Source organism: Streptopelia decaocto, assembly GCF_964273445.1.
Source record: "Streptopelia decaocto genome assembly, chromosome: Z".
NCBI classification, from domain to species: Eukaryota; Metazoa; Chordata; class Aves; order Columbiformes; family Columbidae; genus Streptopelia; species Streptopelia decaocto.
This window is the reverse complement of record NC_138657.1, coordinates 25,468,153-25,488,844: the sequence shown is the minus strand read 5'-3', so window position 1 is coordinate 25,488,844 and position 20,692 is coordinate 25,468,153. Positions and strand designations below refer to the sequence as shown.

At 38.8% G+C, this 20,692-nt stretch overlaps 1 protein-coding gene across 1 annotated transcript in view; it reads left to right on the top strand.

Annotated features, from left to right (window-relative positions):
• The window catches only part of TMC1 (transmembrane channel like 1), a gene marked incomplete at both ends in the record, with an annotated part of 59,547 nt that extends 52,885 nt beyond the window's left edge, over nucleotides 1-6,662 (top strand). Inside the window, 5 exons of the mRNA XM_082075019.1 lie at nucleotides 2,323-2,562; nucleotides 3,945-4,070; nucleotides 5,892-5,970; nucleotides 6,066-6,201; nucleotides 6,394-6,662. Coding sequence (XP_081931145.1) covers nucleotides 2,323-2,562; nucleotides 3,945-4,070; nucleotides 5,892-5,970; nucleotides 6,066-6,201; nucleotides 6,394-6,662 — 850 coding nt within the window. The remainder of the gene's footprint in view (nucleotides 1-2,322; nucleotides 2,563-3,944; nucleotides 4,071-5,891; nucleotides 5,971-6,065; nucleotides 6,202-6,393) is intronic.
• Between the last annotated feature and the right edge of the window lie 14,030 nt (nucleotides 6,663-20,692).

Here is a 20,692-nt window from a genome sequence, read left to right as displayed (position 1 = left end):
TCCTTCTCGAGCACTGTTGACTTCTCACATTTAATTCTTCCTAAGGACTCATTTTTCACCTTTAATACGACTTTCCTGATCAGACCTTTTGCTTGGTGAAAGCCCTCACTTCTGTAAAGCCCTAATGTTATCTGTTGTGTGCATGTCAAAGAAATAACACAGAAATATGGCAAAGAAAGAGGCAAATATCTTGCAGCCCCTGCAACCAAAGCCTGTTGGAGGGATGGACTGAGGGCTGCAACAGCAGCATGGTGAGTTTACTCAGAAGGCTGGTATACCGCTGGGGATGAGCACAGCACCACCTATGGCCTTCTGTTGATGTCATGCTGTAAGAGTTTGGCTAGAGAGAGTCCAGCCCTGCTGCTGGCCTGTGAGGCACTTATATTGTGTTTTGCACATTAGAAAAGCAGCTTAGCTTTGCAACTGGCATTTTGCTACCTGCCTTAGGGCTGGCATTATAATTTATGTTAGAAAACATTTCTCAGGCTGCTGTTCACCCAAATGATGCGGGTGCAGCTTAAACTCTTGCAATTTTATACTCAACTGGTGGCACTAATCCTTGCTACCACTGTAACTAATGCTTTGGAAGATAGGTTAGAAATCATTCTCTACCTGACAGATGTTGGGGACTGGGAGTGGGAGTTGATTAATGATTATTCTCTAACCAAACTTCTATACATGCCTATCATTTTAATATTTCATTACATGTGCAGTCTGTGTGCGTTTCTAAGCTACCATGCGCCAATACACACATCCTGGCTCAGAAGCTGTGACCTGTGCTTTTGCGATGCTATTTAGATACAGCATCCTTCTGCTTACAGCTTCTTGCAGGGTTGGGGTCCACATTTACAGGCTAATTGATATTTGCGGGAACAAGTAATTCACTAGACCTGTAGTGTTTTTCAAAATAATGTTTCTTGATTTAAACTGAACTAAATACATCAGAAAAAAAACAGTTTGACTGAATTATAATAAACACATGCTGCCAAAGCTATGTCTATCATTCATATTTACATAAGATAAATTGGTTTCGGTTTTACCCAAGCTGTACAAATTCTATTGGACACATTTATGCTCATCTGAAACAGAACAAAGAAGAGCTTCAGGTGCAGCTGGTGAGATGACACTGTCACAGAGCCAGAAAGTATACAAGAGGCATGCATATGTGCATTTATTTTATGTGTATGAGAGAGATACCATGCAGTTAGGAAAACTCCTCTCTTCTCTTTGTGTTTTCAAAAAGTAAGTGCAGTATAAATCATTTACAAGTCTTCTCAACATTAGCAATCTCTGGCAAGAATTTGTCTAGCCTATAGTAAATGTTACACTGAAACATTATGATAGGGGCCATAAGTTACCCAGACTCAGAACTAATTGAATTTGAGGAGTATTTTGCAACTGATTTCCATGAAGTTAAGAAACAGGGCCATGAGATGCTCTCTCAGGTATAGACTAACAAACCCTTTATCACTTCATTGAAGATACACGAAAAAAAGGAGAGATTTTAATATAATGGAGTCTATAAAAATATTTCTGTACTTGGAAGGTCTTTCCAAGCATGCAGATCTATCTCCTGTTTTTTAGATAGAAAAACTGAGGCAATCAGAGGCAAAGCAGCTCAGCCCTGGTCACCTGAACAATGATTAAGGAAAAAGTAAATTCCTGATCTCTTATATTGTGAATCATTTGGCCAGACAAATTAAAGTGATTGCTCTTCAGTCAACATGACACAAGAAACAAGGTGTGATAAAAATAAAATGATCCCAACTGCTTCAGTGTCATAATCATGTAACCATACATAATAAGGAAAAAAAAAAATTAGTAGAATCAATAAAAAGTTTGTCGGAATTAAGTGCTAAATAACCATGTCAACAAAACTAAAATAAATGTCTGCTAAGCAAAAATATCCTTCCTAAAATGGTACTAGTATATGAAGAAAAATAAGAAAGAATAAATGATTTTTTGTTAATACCTAGCCTACCATTTTTTATACAAGACAAATGAAATGCTACCTGAACTAAAGGGACAAAGTAAGAGTGGATAACATTTCATCAGGTGATCTTTAATTTGCAGATAAAGAGGGCTTCATAACTTTGGAACAAAAAGTTCATATGGAGAGCTCTCTCACATTTCTTCAGTGCTTAAAGCAAGACTGAAGAGACAAGACCAGTAAAAAAAGTATAAAGATGGTTTTAGAACTTTATTTCTGAGTGCACAGTGTGTATGGCTGCAAAACACATTGACATAGGGAATGGGTGGCATACCTAGGAAGACAGAAGTCCTAAAACAAAGTGGTTATTTTAATTTTTTGTTCTGTTCTAGGATGGGGTCTTTTTATGCTCCATGTCTCCCAGCAATCAATGTGTTCCGCCTCCACACTTCCATGTACCTGCAGTGCTGGGCAGTGATGTGCTGCAATGTCCCCCAGGAGAGGGTCTTCAAGGCTTCCAGATCAAATAATTTCTACATGGCCATGCTACTTTTCATCCTCTTTCTCTCCACACTGCCTGCTGTGTATACCATTGTCTCCATCCCACCATCTTTTGACTGCGGTCCTTTCAGGTTTTTTCATTTTACATCCGTCGTTTTTTATTGAGATAATGAATAGCCTCAACATATCACAGTGAATGTTCCAGTAATTGAAAAAGAGCTGCTATAATAAGTATTAGCACTTGATAGACTGAGTGTTTGTGTTGCATTTCTTATCGTGGGTGATTCCTGAAACTGGAATGTAAAAACTGTAATGGTTTCTGTATTTAATCCAGAAATTATTCTTAAGGAGTTTCTAACGTCTTCAAGACCTCCACATTCATTAGTCCCTTCTGAAAACTAGGCTTGCCTTGTCTGTGTAAACATGTGCCTTGTATTCAAGCTAGCTTAGATGTTGCCACTTTCTCCTTCTGTGTGCACTACCTGGAAAGTCCAGGACCATTTTCATCATCTTTACCTGCCAGGTAGCACGGCATACAACTATAATGAGTACACAAAGTCAGTTAAAATATGAAATGAAATATTTTAAAATACTTTAGTCTTTGCTATTGGACAAAGTATTAGCAAAGCAAGAGTAGGATAATAGTAAAAGAGGCATCTTGATTCCAGTGAAAGATTTGAATGATACATTATTGTTGTGAGTAAAATGATAGTTGCATAATAACCAGTGTAATTTGTATAGGAACAGAAGTCTTGCCATGTTAACTTTGACCAAAGGTAAATACCTGGGAGATTGCTATGGTCACAGTCACCTAATTGGGAGAATTGTACAACATGGCAAAAATTCTTATGAGACAGAAAATTGCCTGAATTTATAGAAGCAATGATAACAAAGCAAGTGATGCAATGTAAGATTTTGCATGTGAGTCATAGCAAAGAAAGAACAGAGGGAGATGTCTAGATTCAGATCTGAGTAGCATTAGGTTGTTCTAACAATAACAAAAATCCCCTAAAACACAGCAACCGACTTCTGTGGCATTGGTATACAGCAAAGACAGAGGACAATTAGACTGAACAGTGTTGAAAGAAAACAAATTGCAAGCAGATTTTTTACTTGTCAACCATACAAAGGTGGGGTTTGATTTTTTCACCGGGACTTTATAGGACACAAATTGCACTACAGTCTTTGGTTGGTGGTATGGAGTTGACATGTTAGGATGCTGATTCTCTGAGGCACAATCTTGTTGGTAACTGAAGGCAAAATCTATTATCATACAATAAAAATATTAGTGTCTTCCCCCCACCACCCCCCCGCCCCGCCCCCTTAAAAATACATAAATACTATTTTAAATGCTTTTCCTTTCAGAGTGTCAATTTTTAAATACTGTGAACCTATAATCTATTATCCTTTTCCTGGCTTTGATGTAATGTGATTAACCTATGTATTCACACTACTGAATTGTTATTGCCATAATATTTGTATGTGATGTATTTCCAACTTCTCTGTTTAATAGTGGGAAGACTAGAATGTTTGAAGTCATATCAGAAACTCTGGAGCATGACTTCCCTTCCTGGTTCGGGAAGGTATTTGGTTATGCCTCTAACCCTGGACTCATCCTACCTTTTATATTGCTGATGGTGTATGTATAGCATATGAACTCAAGCTTGTTTAATCTAAAGTCTGCTAAGATTCTTCCACTCTGAATCTTCACTACCTGAATATCTAACTAAATGCAGTGCTGATTGATTGTCCTGTGGTGAGGGACTTGAAGAATTCATGAGGCTTTAATTTTCTTTATTTGATCATAATTTATGTGCCTTTGCACAGAAGATGTCTTTTTTTTTTTTTTTTTTTTTTCCAATGGCTTTGTTTTTGTTATTGCTTTTCAAAAATTTTGTTCCCACAATAATGGCAAAGCTATTAAAATGCAGAAGCCTATAGGGGATCTGAAGTGCTATGACTTTGCTCAGCTTGTCTAGGAGGCAGAACACACATCATAGATACAGAGCAAGTTCAAAAGAAACATGACCACCATGAAGCAGAGTTATTTCTCAGTAGCTTTCAGTGAGTCTGATCTTCAATGCCTTGGCTTTTCCTTGATAAACAATGTGCTTCATGCTGTTGAGACAGGAGTGTGAGGCAAGGTGTACGAGACTTTGTGAAACAGGGTTAGTAGAGATTTTTTCTAAGTCAGTACTTGGTAAAGAATAAGACACCAGAACAGGCTTTCTCAGAAACTGTATTGAATCCTGTATTATAAAGGCATTTTAAACTGCTGTATACATATATCAGATTATTCAGTATACTGCTGAACTTAAAGTTAATTCTGTGTAGAGAAGGGCTGGGATTTAACTCTGCATTGTAGAACTGTGAATAAATATAGAGAAGAATAAAGAATAAGGTAGAAATTGCAGAAGGATTTTACATGAGCAAAATGAAATTTTGAGATAAAATTTTGCCAAGATTCATTTAACATCATACTCTATTTTAAACCTTGGCTAGAAAAACAAAGAATGTAGGCTGTTCTCTGAAATAAATGGTCAAGTCATACTGATATCTGGCTTTGAGTGCTATTCCTTTCCTGGAGTTGTCCAAGGGAAAGATACTGAAAATAAATTCAGAAAAGAAAGAGAAAGGAAGGAAGGAAGGAAGGAAGGAAGGAAGGAAGGAAGGAAGGAAGGAAGGAAGGAAGGAAGGAAGGAAGGAAGGAAGGAAGGAAGGAAGGAAGGAAGGAAGGAAGGAAGGAAGGAAGGAAGGAAGGAAGGAAGGAAGGAAGGAAGGAAGGGAAAATACATAGCAATTTCAGGCAAAATAGAGAAAACAGCATATACAGATTATTTACTGCTTAACCCTATCACATCAATAATTAATTAATGACATCAATAAAAGACATTATCAGAATTTCTCTAAATCAGGATAGTGAAAAATACTAATTTCATAGGTTTTATCACAAAAGTAACAAAATACAGTGAAAAATAAAACTTGCATTATTTAGTAGAAGAATGAGGTTGTAATTCAAAACAAAAATGGAAATCACTGCTTTTGGCCATTTTCTTGGCAGTACTTGAGTTTTCCTATTGTATTAGTTCAAAAGCTTTTAAAAATATAATTTAGTCATTTATAATGTATGTCATACAAGCTAATTAACTTTTACAAGTTATTCTTTACAACACACTTCATAGTGTGGCATAGCTTTATGGAACATCTTGATTGAATGTAGAGTATTAATAGAGAGAATAAATTCTTTCAGTTTCTTTCCCCCCTGAAATAACAATCTTCTTCATACTGTAAAGAAGCACACAGTTTGTTGGCAAAATAGTACTACAGATTAGTCATTATAAATGAGGAAATGATACAGGTTTTTTATTAGCACAACCATAGTTGTTGCTGTAGGAATGTTGTAAAGAACTTTATATTTAAATAATTACCTAACAACAATTTTTTTTTTCTTTAAATTTAGCCTGAGTATTTATTATCTGAACGCTACATCCAAATCTTACAAGGAAGCTAACTTGGAACTTAAAAAGAAGCTACAAAGTGTAAGGAATAGAAAAGAATTGATTTTTAGTTTTACTGAATATTAGAGAAGCAATTCAGGTCACTGAAAATGTCTCATCTCTCTCCCCATCATTAGCAAGCAGAAGAAAATAAAAGAAGAAATAAACAAAAGGCACAGAAATCAAATGAACAAGAGGAAAATCCATTTGAGACAGAACCACCACAACCAAAGCAAAAGGGAGACAAACAAGATGAATCCACTCAAAACCAAGGTAAGGGCTATTTTGAACTCATCAGGATAAGGAATCATTGTATGCCAGACCATAGTCTTCCTCACTGCCTTGGCTGTTTCCTTTGCCCTAATCTCCTGAAAGATATGCACTATACTGAGTCACAAGTATTTAGCCTAATCTCCAGTCTATTTTTCTTTCATTTTAAAATTATTTTATCTGAACACATTTCAGACAACAAGAAAGGACAGAATGGCAGTGAAGGGATGAAGACAGGCCAGCCACGAGAAACCAACTCCTCTCAGGCACTCCAGAATCCAGGCCCTGCCCTGAATGGCCACTATTCCCTGCAGAGCAGAGGAGGAAACCTTCCTCCCCCATCCATAGCTGTGTCAAGGCCACCAGAGCCCAGGGGGTATGGAATGCCAGGCTGTCCACCTGGAAACCCACGCTTCCCAGGGGCTCAGTCAGGAATGCCCAGGGGCCCTCCCAACTACAGATAAGGACCCTCAACCACATCGTGATATAATGAAGGATGCTGAAGAACAGAAAAATAGTCCTAACCCCAAACACATTCCTGCAAGTGCAGAACCCCATTGTGTTCATTTTAAAACTTCATATGCATAGAAGTTACACATGTGCTTCGGTTTTTGCAGGATGGAAGTCTTCAGAAGAAAATATTGCATATGTCTTCTTGCATTTGACAGCATTGCAAAAACATGCTATCTGTGTCAATAGGTTACTAAATGTGGGGATATTTATTTGAAGATATTTATTAGAAGAATGAAAAATGTTTTTTATTAAGTTGATTACTTAGAATCCTGAAAGTGTGTCCCTAACATATTTTCCTTTTTCTTAGAAGCATGGTTCACTGAAAATACAGCTTTGTACAAAGTTTATGAGAATCATTTATACTTAAACACTGCATACTGAGGCAATGTAGGCCCACTGATGAGTGAGGTGGGTGCCCTGGAGAAAGAAGATACAGAGAAGGCAGGGTTACTGAATGCCTTCACTGTCTCTGTCTACTCTGCCAGAGGCTGTCCTGAGGAGCCCTGTACCTCTGAGGCTTTGGAGGAAGTCAGGACAAAGGAGGAGTTTGCCTTGGTTGATGAGGACTGGGTTAGGGAGCAATCAAGCAATCTGGACATCCATAAATCGAGATGGGATGCACTCGTGGGTGCTGAGGGAGCTGGCTGAGGTCATTGCTAGACCACTCTCCATCATCTCTACTAAGTCGTGGGGAACGGGAGAGGTACTTGAGGACTGGAGGAAAGCAAATGTCATTCCAGTCTTCAAAAAGGTCAAGAAAGAGGACCTGGATAACCATAGACCCATCAGCCCCACATCCATCCCTGGGAAAGTGATGAAACAACTTATCCTTCGTGCCATCTCAAGGCATATCAAGGATAAGAGAGTCATTAGGGGCAGTCAACGTGGCTTCACCAAGGGGAAGTCGTGCTTAGCCGACCTTATAGCCTTTTATGAGGACATAACAAGGTGGATAGATGATGGCAGAGTGGTGGAAGTGGTCTACCTTGACTTCAGTAGAGCATTTGGTACAGTCTCCCACAGCATCCTTGCAGCTAAACTGAGGAAGTGTGGTCTGGACGATCAGGTAGTGAGGTGGACTGAGAACAGGTTGAAGGAAAGAAGCCAGAGAGTCGTGGTCAATGGGGCAGAGTCTAGTTGGAGGCCTGTATCTAGTGGAGTGCCTCAAGACTTGTTACTGGGACCAGTATTGTTCAATATATTCATCAGTCGCTTGGATGAGGGAATAGAGTGTACTATCAGCAAGTTTGCTGATGACACCAAACTGGGAGGAGTGGCTGACACACCAGAAGGCTGTGCTGCCATCCACTGAGACCTGGACAGGCTGGAGAGTTGGGCAGGGAAAGATCTAATGAAATATAACAAGGGCAGGTGTAGAGTCCTGCATCTGGGCAGGAACAACCCCAGGTTCCAGTCTAAGTTGGGGAACAACCTGTTGGAGAGCAGTGTAGGGGAAAGGGACCTGGGGGTCCTGGTGGACAGCAGGATGACCATGAGCCAGAACCGTGCCATTGTGGCCAAGAAGGCCAATGACATCCTGGGGTGTATTAGAAAGGGGGTGGTTAGTAGGTCGAGAGAGGTTCTCCTTCCCCTCTACTCTGCCCTGGTGAGACCACATCTGGAATATTGTGTCCAGTTCTGGACCCCTCAGTTCAAGAAGGACAGGGAACTGCTGGATAGAGTCCAGCGCAGAGCCACGAAGCTGACTAAGGGAGTGGAGCATCTCCCTTATGAGGAAAGGCTGAGGGAGCTGGGTCTCTTTAGTTTGGAAGAGACTGAAGGGTGACCTCATTAATGTTTATAAATATATAAAAGGTGGGTGTCACGAGGATGGAGCCAGGCTCTTCCTGTTGACAACCACTGGTAAGACAAGGGGTAATGGGTTCAAACTGGAACACAAGAGGTTCCACTTAAATATGAGAAGAAACTTCTTCTCAGTGAGGACGACAGAACACTGGAACAGGCTGCCCAGGGGGGTTGTGGAGTCTCCTTCTCTGGAGACATTCAAAACCCACCTGGATACTTTCCTGTGTAACCTCATCTAGGTGTTCCTGCTCCGGCAGGGGGATTGGACTAGATGATCTTTCGAGGTCCCTTCCAATATCTAACATTCTGTGATTCTGTGATTCTGTGATATAGCTTGTCTTCTGCAAGACAGGTAAGTGTAATCAAACATTTCAGATTGTACATTGGAAATCTAGGATCTTTCCAAAAGCTGGATATTTACCTCTGAACTCTTTTGGAAAGTATTAAAAAGGGAAAAAAAAAAAAAAGCAGTATTTGCCTCTTGTTATGAATAAAATGTAATTCCTATTCCAGTACCATTTTTAGTTCATAATAATTTAATCACTTTAGGAAAAATCGAAGTGATGAGAAGTATCTCCTGTGCAGAAAAGCATATTTGAGGAACAGATGTAAAGCACTAATTTTCTCCAAATACCTAGATTGTGTTATGGCTCAGAGATAATTACTATTGCGTAAGAATATATGCTGTATAATCTGCTTCATGGATTTATCATTATATACTTGTATTGACTATAATGTCTAGGGTAGAACAGGTTCTTAGCCTGGTAGGTCTTGTGGAAACACAGGATAGATGTAAGCTGATATGCAAGCTGATGTTACTTATTCCAACAAGAAAGCTTTATTTTTGTGTTCTAATTTTATTTCCTTGTCCATGATTTGGGTCTAGGTAGTTATTTTAAGACTTATGATATTAATAACAGCAAAATTATTCAACTGACTGTCTTCTAAAAAATAAGTATAATTCTGTTGGGGGCCTTCTATATAATACAGGGCCATTTTGTACAGTAGGAAAACTTTAACCATATCTTGGTATAAAACAAGTCTGTGACATCACCAAACAAACTCTGTGTAATTAAATTGCAGAACTTACAAAAGAGACCTTACAAAAAAACCCAGTATGGAGTTTATATCCCTGTGACACACAGTGATCGAGATGCAATTTCCAGCTCAAGCAGTCTTTAAATCAGTCGCCAGAACCTGGGAAGATAAATGAAGGGACAGTTCACTTTATACTTCACTTAACTCTTGTACTGCTTCAATAAGCATCTGCTATCATCTGGAGTCAAGATATGTCAATTAGACCTTTAATGAGCACTAGAATGGCTGTACTGCATGTAAACAGTAAGTGCTAGCAATCAAATAAAAAAATAAGTGCATTGCAATAACTACAAGGGAGGGTCTTTTCTGGTGAGCAGACTGGAAATGTGTTATTCCTAAGAGGACAGATGTGTTAAGACTGGAGCCCAAGAGATGTCTGCACGTGGGATGCAGTGAGTCTTTTCTTTTAAATTAGAGCAAGTACAGCTAAGTGCAGTGTAAGTTGTTTTATCTTTCTCAGATAAGATTTCTAATGTGCAGACTTCTGACATGTGGAAAAAGTACAGTAATTCCAACAGTCTTTTAATTTGAAATATTTTAACATGATTAATTTTTAAACTGCATATGTTTTTAGCCCAGTAAATTAGAAGATTGTCTAGAGTCTTATTGAAGTTAAACATGAGAGTGTTCTAGGAGTTCCATGCTTTCAAGACAAACTTTTTCCTACAGCCTAGGATTGATCTGTCATGAGACACTGACTTGCACAGAGGTTTTAGCTCACTGTATGTTAACATTTGATAATAAGTAAACACCAAATATTCCTTAGAAAAAGGAAGATACTATATACAACAAGTGAAGAAACTGATTTTAAAGATGCTTTATGGCTTGGTGATTCCTCTGACTTTTTTAAAAGGGTGTTGGAATAAAGTAGAGTTGTAAACTGGTTTTGATGCAATCTGGTTCCCTGAAATGCAGAGGGAGGTTTATGCTAATAAGGATTATTTGTTATGTTAGGAGTTAAAATTTTCTCTGAGTATTAAAAACTTTCTCATTATTAACAGGCTTAGTATTTCATTCTGTGGGATTGCTTTACATTATGAATGGGAGAAGGACACAGCAAGGAATCCACCAGCTGAAGTTATTCTGAGGAACTTTATGTTAGATCTGTATGCTGTATTGATTTTCAGCAATAAATGTGTTCTCAGAATGCACCTATATATGAACTGATGAGCATGCAGTAGCCAACATGAATAACAATAACAAGACTAGATGTTGCTCATGCCTGTGATCAGCACCAGACTGCTGTGACTGAAAAGGAAACATTTATTCTTATTTTTTTGTGCTTCTAAGGAAAGGTCTTTCATGAATGTGTTTCATGAAGCTGTGCTTTCAGTGCTTCCTTGTCTAGTTCCATTTAATTGCCTGCCATCTTATTCATAATATAAGATCGACTTAGCAGGTAAGATGTGATATTTTACCTTCCAACATTCTACACTAAGTCCAACTTCAAGAAAACATGCTTTTTACTTGGTAAAAGTAATTTTGAAATTGTTACATGATCAGATTTCAAGTAATATTTCCTTTCAGTATAACCTCCTATATTTTGGATATTTCAATTCAAATGTTTTGCCTCTGCTTTTATTTTTTTTTCTCTTTTTTTTTTTCAAAAAAATCACCTCAAGCAACCTTCACCCACTTACCCACACAACTAATGCTCTGTTTGAGTCTTGTACTCAGCTGAACAGGTAGCAAATACTCTCAACAACAGGAATAATACTGTGATTCAAATAATGGCAAATAAACTTGCTTACAGCAACAGAATAGATTTTGTTTTCACTAGTGACACATATACCATTTCCTTTCTTCTAAGATATTAGACATGTAAGTTGTGCTAAGGATACCTCAGAGCTCTATTATATAATTACTATCAGTGAAATCAGTGCTCAGTGTGTTTTAGCATGTCCCCCATCTTCCTCTGTGCAATTAATATGCCATCTTCATAGCATTTGGCTGAGCATTTCATAAAATTTTCTGCGTAATAAAAGTGCACTTCACTATGTTATTGTACTGGTATAGCGGGACCTTGAAAATATTTTGAAGTCCCTGCCAAAGATTTAATTTCTCACTGATCTGTGAAAATTATAATTACTGTAAAATTATGGTTATTGAACACATTTTCCTTCTCCTATTAATCTTTCTTACGCTGAATTAAATATTTTTACTCAATGACAAAGTCCTACCCTGGGACTATGCAATGCTCCCAGATGAACAGGAAGCAAAAGGATGAAAATAAAGTCCAGAATTTACTGAATTCATGGCAAGAGAGAGATATGATTTTTTATAACATATCCTTTTCAGCACTACGTTTGTGGTAGCCAGGACCTGAAAATAACAAGTTTAATACATGCATGGAGATCTGGAGAAATTTAGACCTGCTGTAAAGCTGACAGAGATTTAAATCCAAGGAATCATTTTATTACCCTACATTGTTTACAAAAAATCTACAAAATGCTCACTGGAAAATTAGATGCAGTTTTTATCTGTGCTGAATCCTTTGCTTCACTTCCTCGTCCTCTGTGAAAAATCACACTGTTAAACTCTTAATGGCTAGAGATAAACTTCAAAAGCAGGTAATATCTGCTCTGTTTGTTGAAAAATGAGTCTCTATGAGTTCACTGTGAGCTTTATGCTGTCCATGCCACATAACCAATCTTTATTAATATCTTCAAATTATCGAATGGACAAAATAAAATATAATTGCAAGGTGACACAAACAATGATCCCCTACCTCCTGTTGAAAAGGTGATATAATCTGAGGATCACCAATGTTTATAAAAATGTTATGAAAAACAGTATTTCCCTAAACTAAAGAATGACCTGGGGATTGTGACAGGAAGTTCTGTATGGATGTGGCAAACTCTACTTCACCTGCTGTTTACAGTCTACAAAGACTGGACTATAAAAATGTCTGTGTGTTATTGTGCTGAAGATAATGCCTCAGCTACCACTGGGAGAGAATTTTTCACTTTCTATTACTCTGCCTGATGGGTGGAAATAAAGGTGTTTCCAGGTCGTTGTGTCAGAGGAAATGCTGAGGCAGGAGGATGTGTGGCTCAGCATATGGGTGTGATTTCAGCAGCAGGCTACTTCCAGAGAGGTGTAGCACAGAGGGCTTTGCAAGCCATGGCAGGAGACTTGGAGAGCTTCCTCTGACAACTCAGTGATGCTGCCATGCAGTGCTGGCGTGGAAGACTCTGCTCCTTGGGCCAAAACTGTGTGTGGATGAGCTCTGTCTCACAGACCTGATTCATGTAGGGATACTAAGATTGTACACAAGGGAAAGGATACCAGGTCAGAGTCACTGGGATGCCATGGGAATAGTTTGTGAGATTCAAATGCCAGCATGGTTGCTCATCAGATACTCTTTGAAGGTGAAACCAGACTGCAGGGCTTCAGCTGCTCAGTAACTGCTTTGGAAGGGAGCAGGGGCTCTGAATGATACCACATCTTGATCCCAGCCAGATATTCTCCCTTGGCCACAGCAAAAGAAGCAAGGAACAAGTCCTGCTACCCTCTTTCTTGTCCCCTTTTAGTTTAGTTTCTTTCACTTGGTACTACGAGTACTGTACTTGGAGCTGGTGAGGCCATGCCTTGAATCCTGTGTTGACTTTTGGGCCTCTCATCATAAGAAAGACATGGAGGTACTAGAGAAAGTGCAGAAGAGGGTGATGAAGCTGGTGAGGGGCCTGGAGCACAAGTCTGATGAGGAGTAGCTGAGGGAACTGAGGCTGTTTAGTCTGGAGAAAAGGAGGCTGAGGGGAGACCTTATTGCTGTCTACAACTACCTGAAAGGAGGTTGCAGCATGGAGGGTATTGGTCTCTTCTCCCAAGTAGCAAATGATAGGACAAGAGGAAATGGCCTCAAGTTGCATGAGGAGAGGTTTAGATTGGATATTAGGAAAAATTTCTTTGAGGAAAGGGTTATCAGGCATTGAAACACACTGCCCAGGGAAGTAGTGGAGTCACCATCCCTGGAGGTATTTAAAAGGCATTTAGACGAGGTTCTTAGGGACATGGGTTAGTGCTGGAGTTAAGTTATGGTTAGACTTGATGATCCTGAGGGTCTCTTTCAACCAAAATGATTCATTCTATGATTCTATGAGGACTGTCTCTCCCTGGCCATACTCTATCACATGTAGCCACCAAGTCCTATGTACACTGCCTATGTACATAATGTACCTCACAGGTGGCCATGTCTTTAAATAGCAAGGTTAACCAGGGAATTCACATGTGTCTTTGTTAAACAAAAGCCTCAGAACCTAGATGTTTTTATGGTATTAAGACTTTTTCGTATTGCCTAAATGCTGTGGAAGGAGACTATAATAAATTATAGATGGCAGACAGCCTGCAAATAGAAATTTTGCTAAGGTTAGGACTGGAAAGCACTAACAGTATCGTATTTGGGTATAAATATTCTCAGTGGAGTATTTGCTTGTATTTACACTATAAGAAGATTTAGGTTAGTGTAAAGAGCTGAAAGATGTTAGACATTAATAATAATTCAAGGTAGAAATAAATATCAGCTCCCTACCTGTCTAGGGAACACCTGAGTATATTGACCTGCACTTCAAGACTCTGATTCTTTTATTCTGCTTAACATGAAGATCTAAAGAAAGGAGTTTGTATTCCATATGAGAATTTTTTCATTTCCTTTGAAATGTATCATCTCAGCTGCAGTGCATAGTCATAGAAAGCTGTGAACCACATCAGCTGAAGTATTAGCAAAATAATAATAATAAAGAATATTGAATACTCTATCTGAGGCTTTTTTTTTTTGCCTTGACTTCATGTTGGAAGAGGTTTTATGTATTTGTACATACTACTATGCGCAATTAACATCATAATGATATCTATTTTGGAAAAAAGATGGTTATTTAAATTTGAAATTGCACAAGAATTGTGGTTTAACTCAGCAGCCAGCTAAATACCACATAGCCATTCACTCCTCTGCCCCCTCAGTGGGATGGGAGAGAGAATGGGGAAACAGGGTAAACCTCATGTTTTATGACAGAGACAGTTTAAGAGAACAGGAGAGGATACTACTACTGCTGGTGCTACTACCATTACTAGAACCTATAAACCAAATGATGAACAATGCAATTTCTCACCACCGGTCAACAGATACCACATCAGTTCCCAAGCAGCGGTACCCCATGCCAGATGCCCCCAAAATATGTACTAGATTGGACTAGAGGATCTTTCGAGGTCCCTTCCAATCCCTAACATTCTGTGATTCTGTGATTCTGTGAAGCCTGATGCTATGGAATATCCATTTGGCCAGTTTGGGTCATCTGTCCTGGCTGTGTCCCCTCCCAGTGTTTTTTACACCTGGCAAGGTGTGAGAAGCTGAGAAGTCCTTGGCTACTTCCAGACAGTGTAACAACTAAACTGTCAGTGTATTACTAACATTACCCTTATTCTAAATCCAAAACACAGCACTATACCAACTGCCGTGAAGAAAATTAACTCTGTCCCAGCTGAAACCAAGACCACAAGTAACGAGAATTTTAAAACCTTGTGGTTAATTTTCTGCTTAAATCCATTCTTATCATGTGTACATTGCTATCATACACTAATGAGGTTTGCAGTAAATTATCTTTGTCACTTACCATTTGATTCTTTTGTCTGTGTCTTTGCCAGCTCTCCATAGCCATGGGGTGAGCCTTCTGTATTTTCAACTTTTAATACATTGTGAAGAACTTCCTAAAAAATAGAACTAGAACGTTTTTCCCTCTGTCTCAGAATTAGATCAGAAAAAAAATAGTCCAATATGTAATCTGTAGTCAATAGTATCTGTAGCCAATAATAGTTTTAACCCATTATCTTGAAATTCTGGACCAGGAAACAAAACAACTATATTGGAGATATTTTAATTGCATAAATCTTAGTGTAAATAGTTTGCAAACAATCCAAATTCTACTCATGAAAGCCATTAGCTTAAAAGTTTGAACTTTTTGACTGCATATCTGTACCTATGCTTATACCAAGTGGTTGACTCCACAAACTAAATGCTATTTTTATGCAATGAGCTAACTAAAAGAGAGTCAAAAGACTAACAGACCATTAAAAACATGAGTTTCCTTCTCTGATAAGGAATAAGTCCTGTTTTTTCCACTAGATAAAGCCTTTTTTTATGACCTGGTAAAAAGAATAGAAGAAAAAGTGTTATGTAATAATTGTAGGAAAAAAATCTCCTAAAATACCCTCAGAGGTTCTGAAAGTATGAAGGCCTAATCTTCATCAAAACACCAATATCCACAAGTACGATGACATAAATCTAATACATATCCTATATAAAGTAACAATTTGATCCTTATAGTGTAGTAATATGAAGCACAGTTTCATCATAATCAACCTGGGTTTAATTTCCTGCCAGTTGAAGGTAAACATGATAATTCAAAAACTTATTTTTCCTTCCTTCCTTCCTTCCTTCCTTCCTTCCTTCCTTCCTTCCTTCCTTCCTTCCTTCCTTCCTTCCTTCCTTCCTTCCTTCCTTCCTTCCTTCCTTCCTTCCTTCCTTCCTTCCTTCCTTCCTTCCTTCCTTCCTTCCTTCCTTCCTTCCTTCCTTCCTTCCTTCCTTCCTTCCTTCCTTCCTTCCTTCCTTCCTTCCTTCCTTCCTTCCTTCCTTCCTTCCTTCCTTCCTTCCTTCCTTCCTTCCTTCCTTCCTTCCTTCCATGTATTCTCAAAGTCATATTGTTTTTTGGTAGGAGCATTCCCTTCTTTACTGACTGCATCATGTCCTGAGCTATATGTAACCTCCTCAGGGTAGCTTGAACATTTTATCTGCTTGTGAGCCTCCCACAGCTCCAAATCTTACTAGGACTTACTAGGATCTTTGAGTGCTACTAGAAAAGTGAGCCTCCAGCTGGGTGGGTACTTCACCATTAGTTTCACATTTATATGTGATATCAGATATGAGTTAATCTACTACCTGAATGCATAATAAGAAATAGTTTTAAAGCTTACAGTGAAGTAAAAAGGGCCTTTTTTTTTCTTTCCTTTCCAGTTGCCTGAATAAAGAACCAAAAATCGTGTGCCTTGGTCTTTCCTCCAGCAGAGGTCACAACAACATAAAATATTGCCATGCAACTATGTGCACAACTGCCTTAGAAAAGGATAAATTCTTACTATGTAATCCAGTAAAAGTTCATAGAAATAAGGCTGCTAGTAGAGTTTCAGGTCGACCAGCAATTCTGGGCAATGCCAGAAGTTTGCTCATGTTATGTCTGGATTAATGCCTATAGTAAAAGCTTTGATGTGCTATGGCTATCTAAAAGGAAGAAAAACTAAGAATGTAATAGGCCATCTGACATAGTACATGGGAAAATCCAGTGGAAAAAAAAGCACCAAACAACTTTCCCACATTTTTGAGTTTTTCAGATCTAATAACTGGTTACATAGTTGCTTGGGAATAAGTCTGTTGGCTTCTGTTTTTAAAAGCAGCATTGTTGAATCATATAGCTTGACCTGTAAGTATTTTGTGGTTCAAAACATGTTCCCTCATGTCAAACATGATAATAGGCAATGCTTGTTCAAAAAGCCAGCTTTAAACATTATTTATAAGTACATAGAAAAGGCAAAGTGCAAACTTATCAAAGTGAATTTTCATTTCAGGAGCCTCTATTTGGGAAAGAATAATACACCCCCTGTCTTATGTGTCTTGTTTAAAGTAGCTGAGTAATTATTTTATGTTTTGCTGGATAAATGCATAGATGTGTGGTAATATTCACATAGCAAAGCCTTATCCAAATTAATTTGGGAAGCAATTTTGCAAAGCAAACTTGTTTGGACAAACTGTAAATTGTTATTCCCTCAATGCAGGTAGCAAACTGCTGTGCAAATCATTCAGCAGTACTCCATACCATGGGGCATCCGTAATGGCCCAGACACCACAATGATGAGATCACACGCGGATATATGATTAAAGAGAAAGCCACAGTCTTTGTAAGCTGTGACAGAATAGAGGGAGAGATGGTCCTACCTCATATAAACAGCCCATATAGTTAAGTACGACACAGCTTCAAAACCTGAATGGTGAGGCATTTGTTTCAGGAAGTTACAGGTACTTATACCTTCTTTTCCACATAATGGCTGAACAGGATCAGTTATACCTCAGACTACACCTTTTGGTTCCCTAATACAGAACAAGAATGAAGGTGCAGGAACACCTGCATTACAATGCAATGTAAGGCAAAGGGGCCGCCAGGTTCCCCATACAACAGTGTTATATTCAATCCCTACTTTGTTTTAAGTTAACAACTACCACAAATAAATGTACAGTGGCAAGCAATACTCCCTCTAGACAACCTCTGGCATTGCACTAGAAAAGACAAATGTCACCTTAACTCCAGCTGCCACTGTGTAACATGGAGTAAGTTCCTCCTGTTTCCTGAGAGTCATAGGCAAACTAAAATGAGCATGTTGCAGCAAGAAACAAGGAAAGTTAACACCAGGGAAGCACGAATAAAAAAGACCAGTATCATCAGGGTGGTTTACTTTCCTGTATTAATTGCTAGAGATATTTTTTTACTTAGGTAAGATTATTTTTGTGTTGTGTTTTATGATGTGCCAAAGATACATAGCAGAATTGGTCATGCTATATTTCAAGTGACGGTACCATCCATCTCCGCACATATGGCAAATTTTGGTTACATCCCAGCTGCAGCAGACTCTGCTGCTTTAAACTGCTCTTTTAGTTTGGCTTCTTTTCCTAGGATTAGTCTACAACTGAATGCATGGCCATCCAAAGTGACTCCGTTGAGACCTCTCTGCTGGATCATCAAGGAATTAGTGGATACTCTTCCTGTGTCAGCTGTAGCTGGCTGAGAGATATTAAGTAAAAAGCAGTAGCTGAACCCACAAAGACAGACATTTAACTTACACTTTCATTGTGTATATTCAGAATTAGAGAATATTTTTTTTTTTTTTATCTGCCTTGCCTGAAGTTATCTGACCTTTCAGTGAAAACAAGTTACTCTGTTACTCAAATGTCTACTAGGGCATGCAGAGACCTGCTTAAGACTTGATTGTTACAAGTGCCAAAAGCGAGGTTACCCAGTATATGCCCAAATTCTACTGAGGGTTACAAACTCCGATTCTGGTTTAAAAAGTATCAGCTTTAAGTGTCTAAGCATTGCAGACCACGACTAATGTTGTTTGACAGTCAGGCCAGTGCTCCCATTTTTCTGTCCAAGGGTTCTGGTGGTGAATGGATTTTGTTGTGCAGCATTACGATTTCAAATCTCTGGTACCAGATTTTCCCAGTGTCTCTTCTCTCTCCAGGAAATGCCAATACAGCTCTATAGATGGAATTTATCCTTTGCTCCTGTTCCACTTGCAACAAAGCATCCTTGTTGCAGAGATTGATCCAAAATGACTCCTGAATCTAGTGACTATTCCCTGCAAATGCAGGAAGCTGGACCTGACTCTGTGTTGTTTAGCTGCCCTGTTACTTTTGACTATTTTGCAATTGTTAGCTTGGTGATTAGTATGCAAGATTTTGCAGATTTAATTTCAGTGTTCGTTGTATGCCCACCAGGATACTGAGAGCTCAAGGCACCTCCTGGAAATGTTCTTGGACAGCAGTGTGCCTTCTAGTTAGACTGCAGCCCTGAGTAGGGTAACTTTTATGCTATTTTGTCAGTGTCCTGGGAGTTTGCAGGTGTGTTCTAGGAGGAATTTCAATAAAGAGTAAATATATATAGATACATTTTTAAAAAATGTTTGAACCTAATTGTATTTTAGCTCTACACATAATTTATATGGGATTGTGGCATAGAAGGTATGATTTTCTCCCAGGCATATAACAAAATAAATAATATTTCAGCATCCTTGCAGCTAAATTGAGAAAGTGTGGTGTGGATGATCAGGTAGTAAGGTGGACTGTGAACTGGCTGAAGGAAAGAAGCCAGAGAGTTGTGGTCAATGGAGCAGAGTCTAGTTGGAGGCCTGTATCTAGTGGAGTGCCTCAAGCGTTGGTACTGGGACCAGAACTATTCAACATATTCATCAATGACTTGGATGAGGGAATAGAGTCAGCATGTTTGCAATGGCACCAAACTGGGAGGAGTGGCTGACACACCAGAAGGCTGTGCTGCCATCCAGTGAAACCTGGACAGGCCGGAGAGTTGGGCAGGGAAAAATGTAATGAAATATAACAAGGAAAAGTGTAGCATCTTACATCTGGGCAAGAACAACCCCAGGTTCCAGTCTAAGTTGGGGAATGACCTGTTGGAGAGCAGTGTAGGGGAAAGGGACCTGGGGGTCCTGGTGGACAGCAGGATGACCGTGAGCCAGTGCTGTGCCCTTGTGGCAAAGAAGGCCAATGGCATCCTGGGGTGGATTAGAAAGGGGGTGGTTAGTAGGTCGAGAGAGGTTCTCCTCCCCCTCTGCTCTGCCCTGGTGAGACTAGATGATCTTTGGACTAGATGATCTTTGAAGTTTCCTTCCAGTCCCTAACATTCTGTAATTCTGTGATTCTGCGATTCAATTCTAGGTTAAAATAGGATCCTTCTTGTTCTGCAGAAATTGTATCATTGTTTATTCCTGTGTTTGTTATTTCACTGACTGATCAGTTGATTTAAAGTAATGTTGTGCTGTCACCTCCTCGATGCTAGGAACATGATTTTTATAGAAATCTTTCTGCAGGTGTTCTTTCAACCAGTGATTTTTCTTCATATATATAGATTTGTATATTTGTTGTTGAGGAAGTTCTTGTATTGCGTTATGGCAAAGGAAAATTTATTTACTGTGAAGAGAAAACAAGACCAATCTGTCACAACTGTCTTAGCAGTAGAATCACATTTCACAGATAAGCCATTTTTCAAAGCCTTCTTTAGACCCATGTTAATAGCTTCATCAAAGATTGAGCTGAATGTCATCCTACCCATTAGCAGGTTACCTGTGGATTACTCTACTCTTTCACACAGCTATTTCTTAAGCATTGACAAGAAGGGAGAAAATGCAAAGAGCTGAAACATGAATTAAATAAAATAAATTAATTATTCTAATCTGACTGCCTAGATTCTCAAATGGCTTATTTTCATTTGCTGGGTACAGAGTATCACCATAAATATTA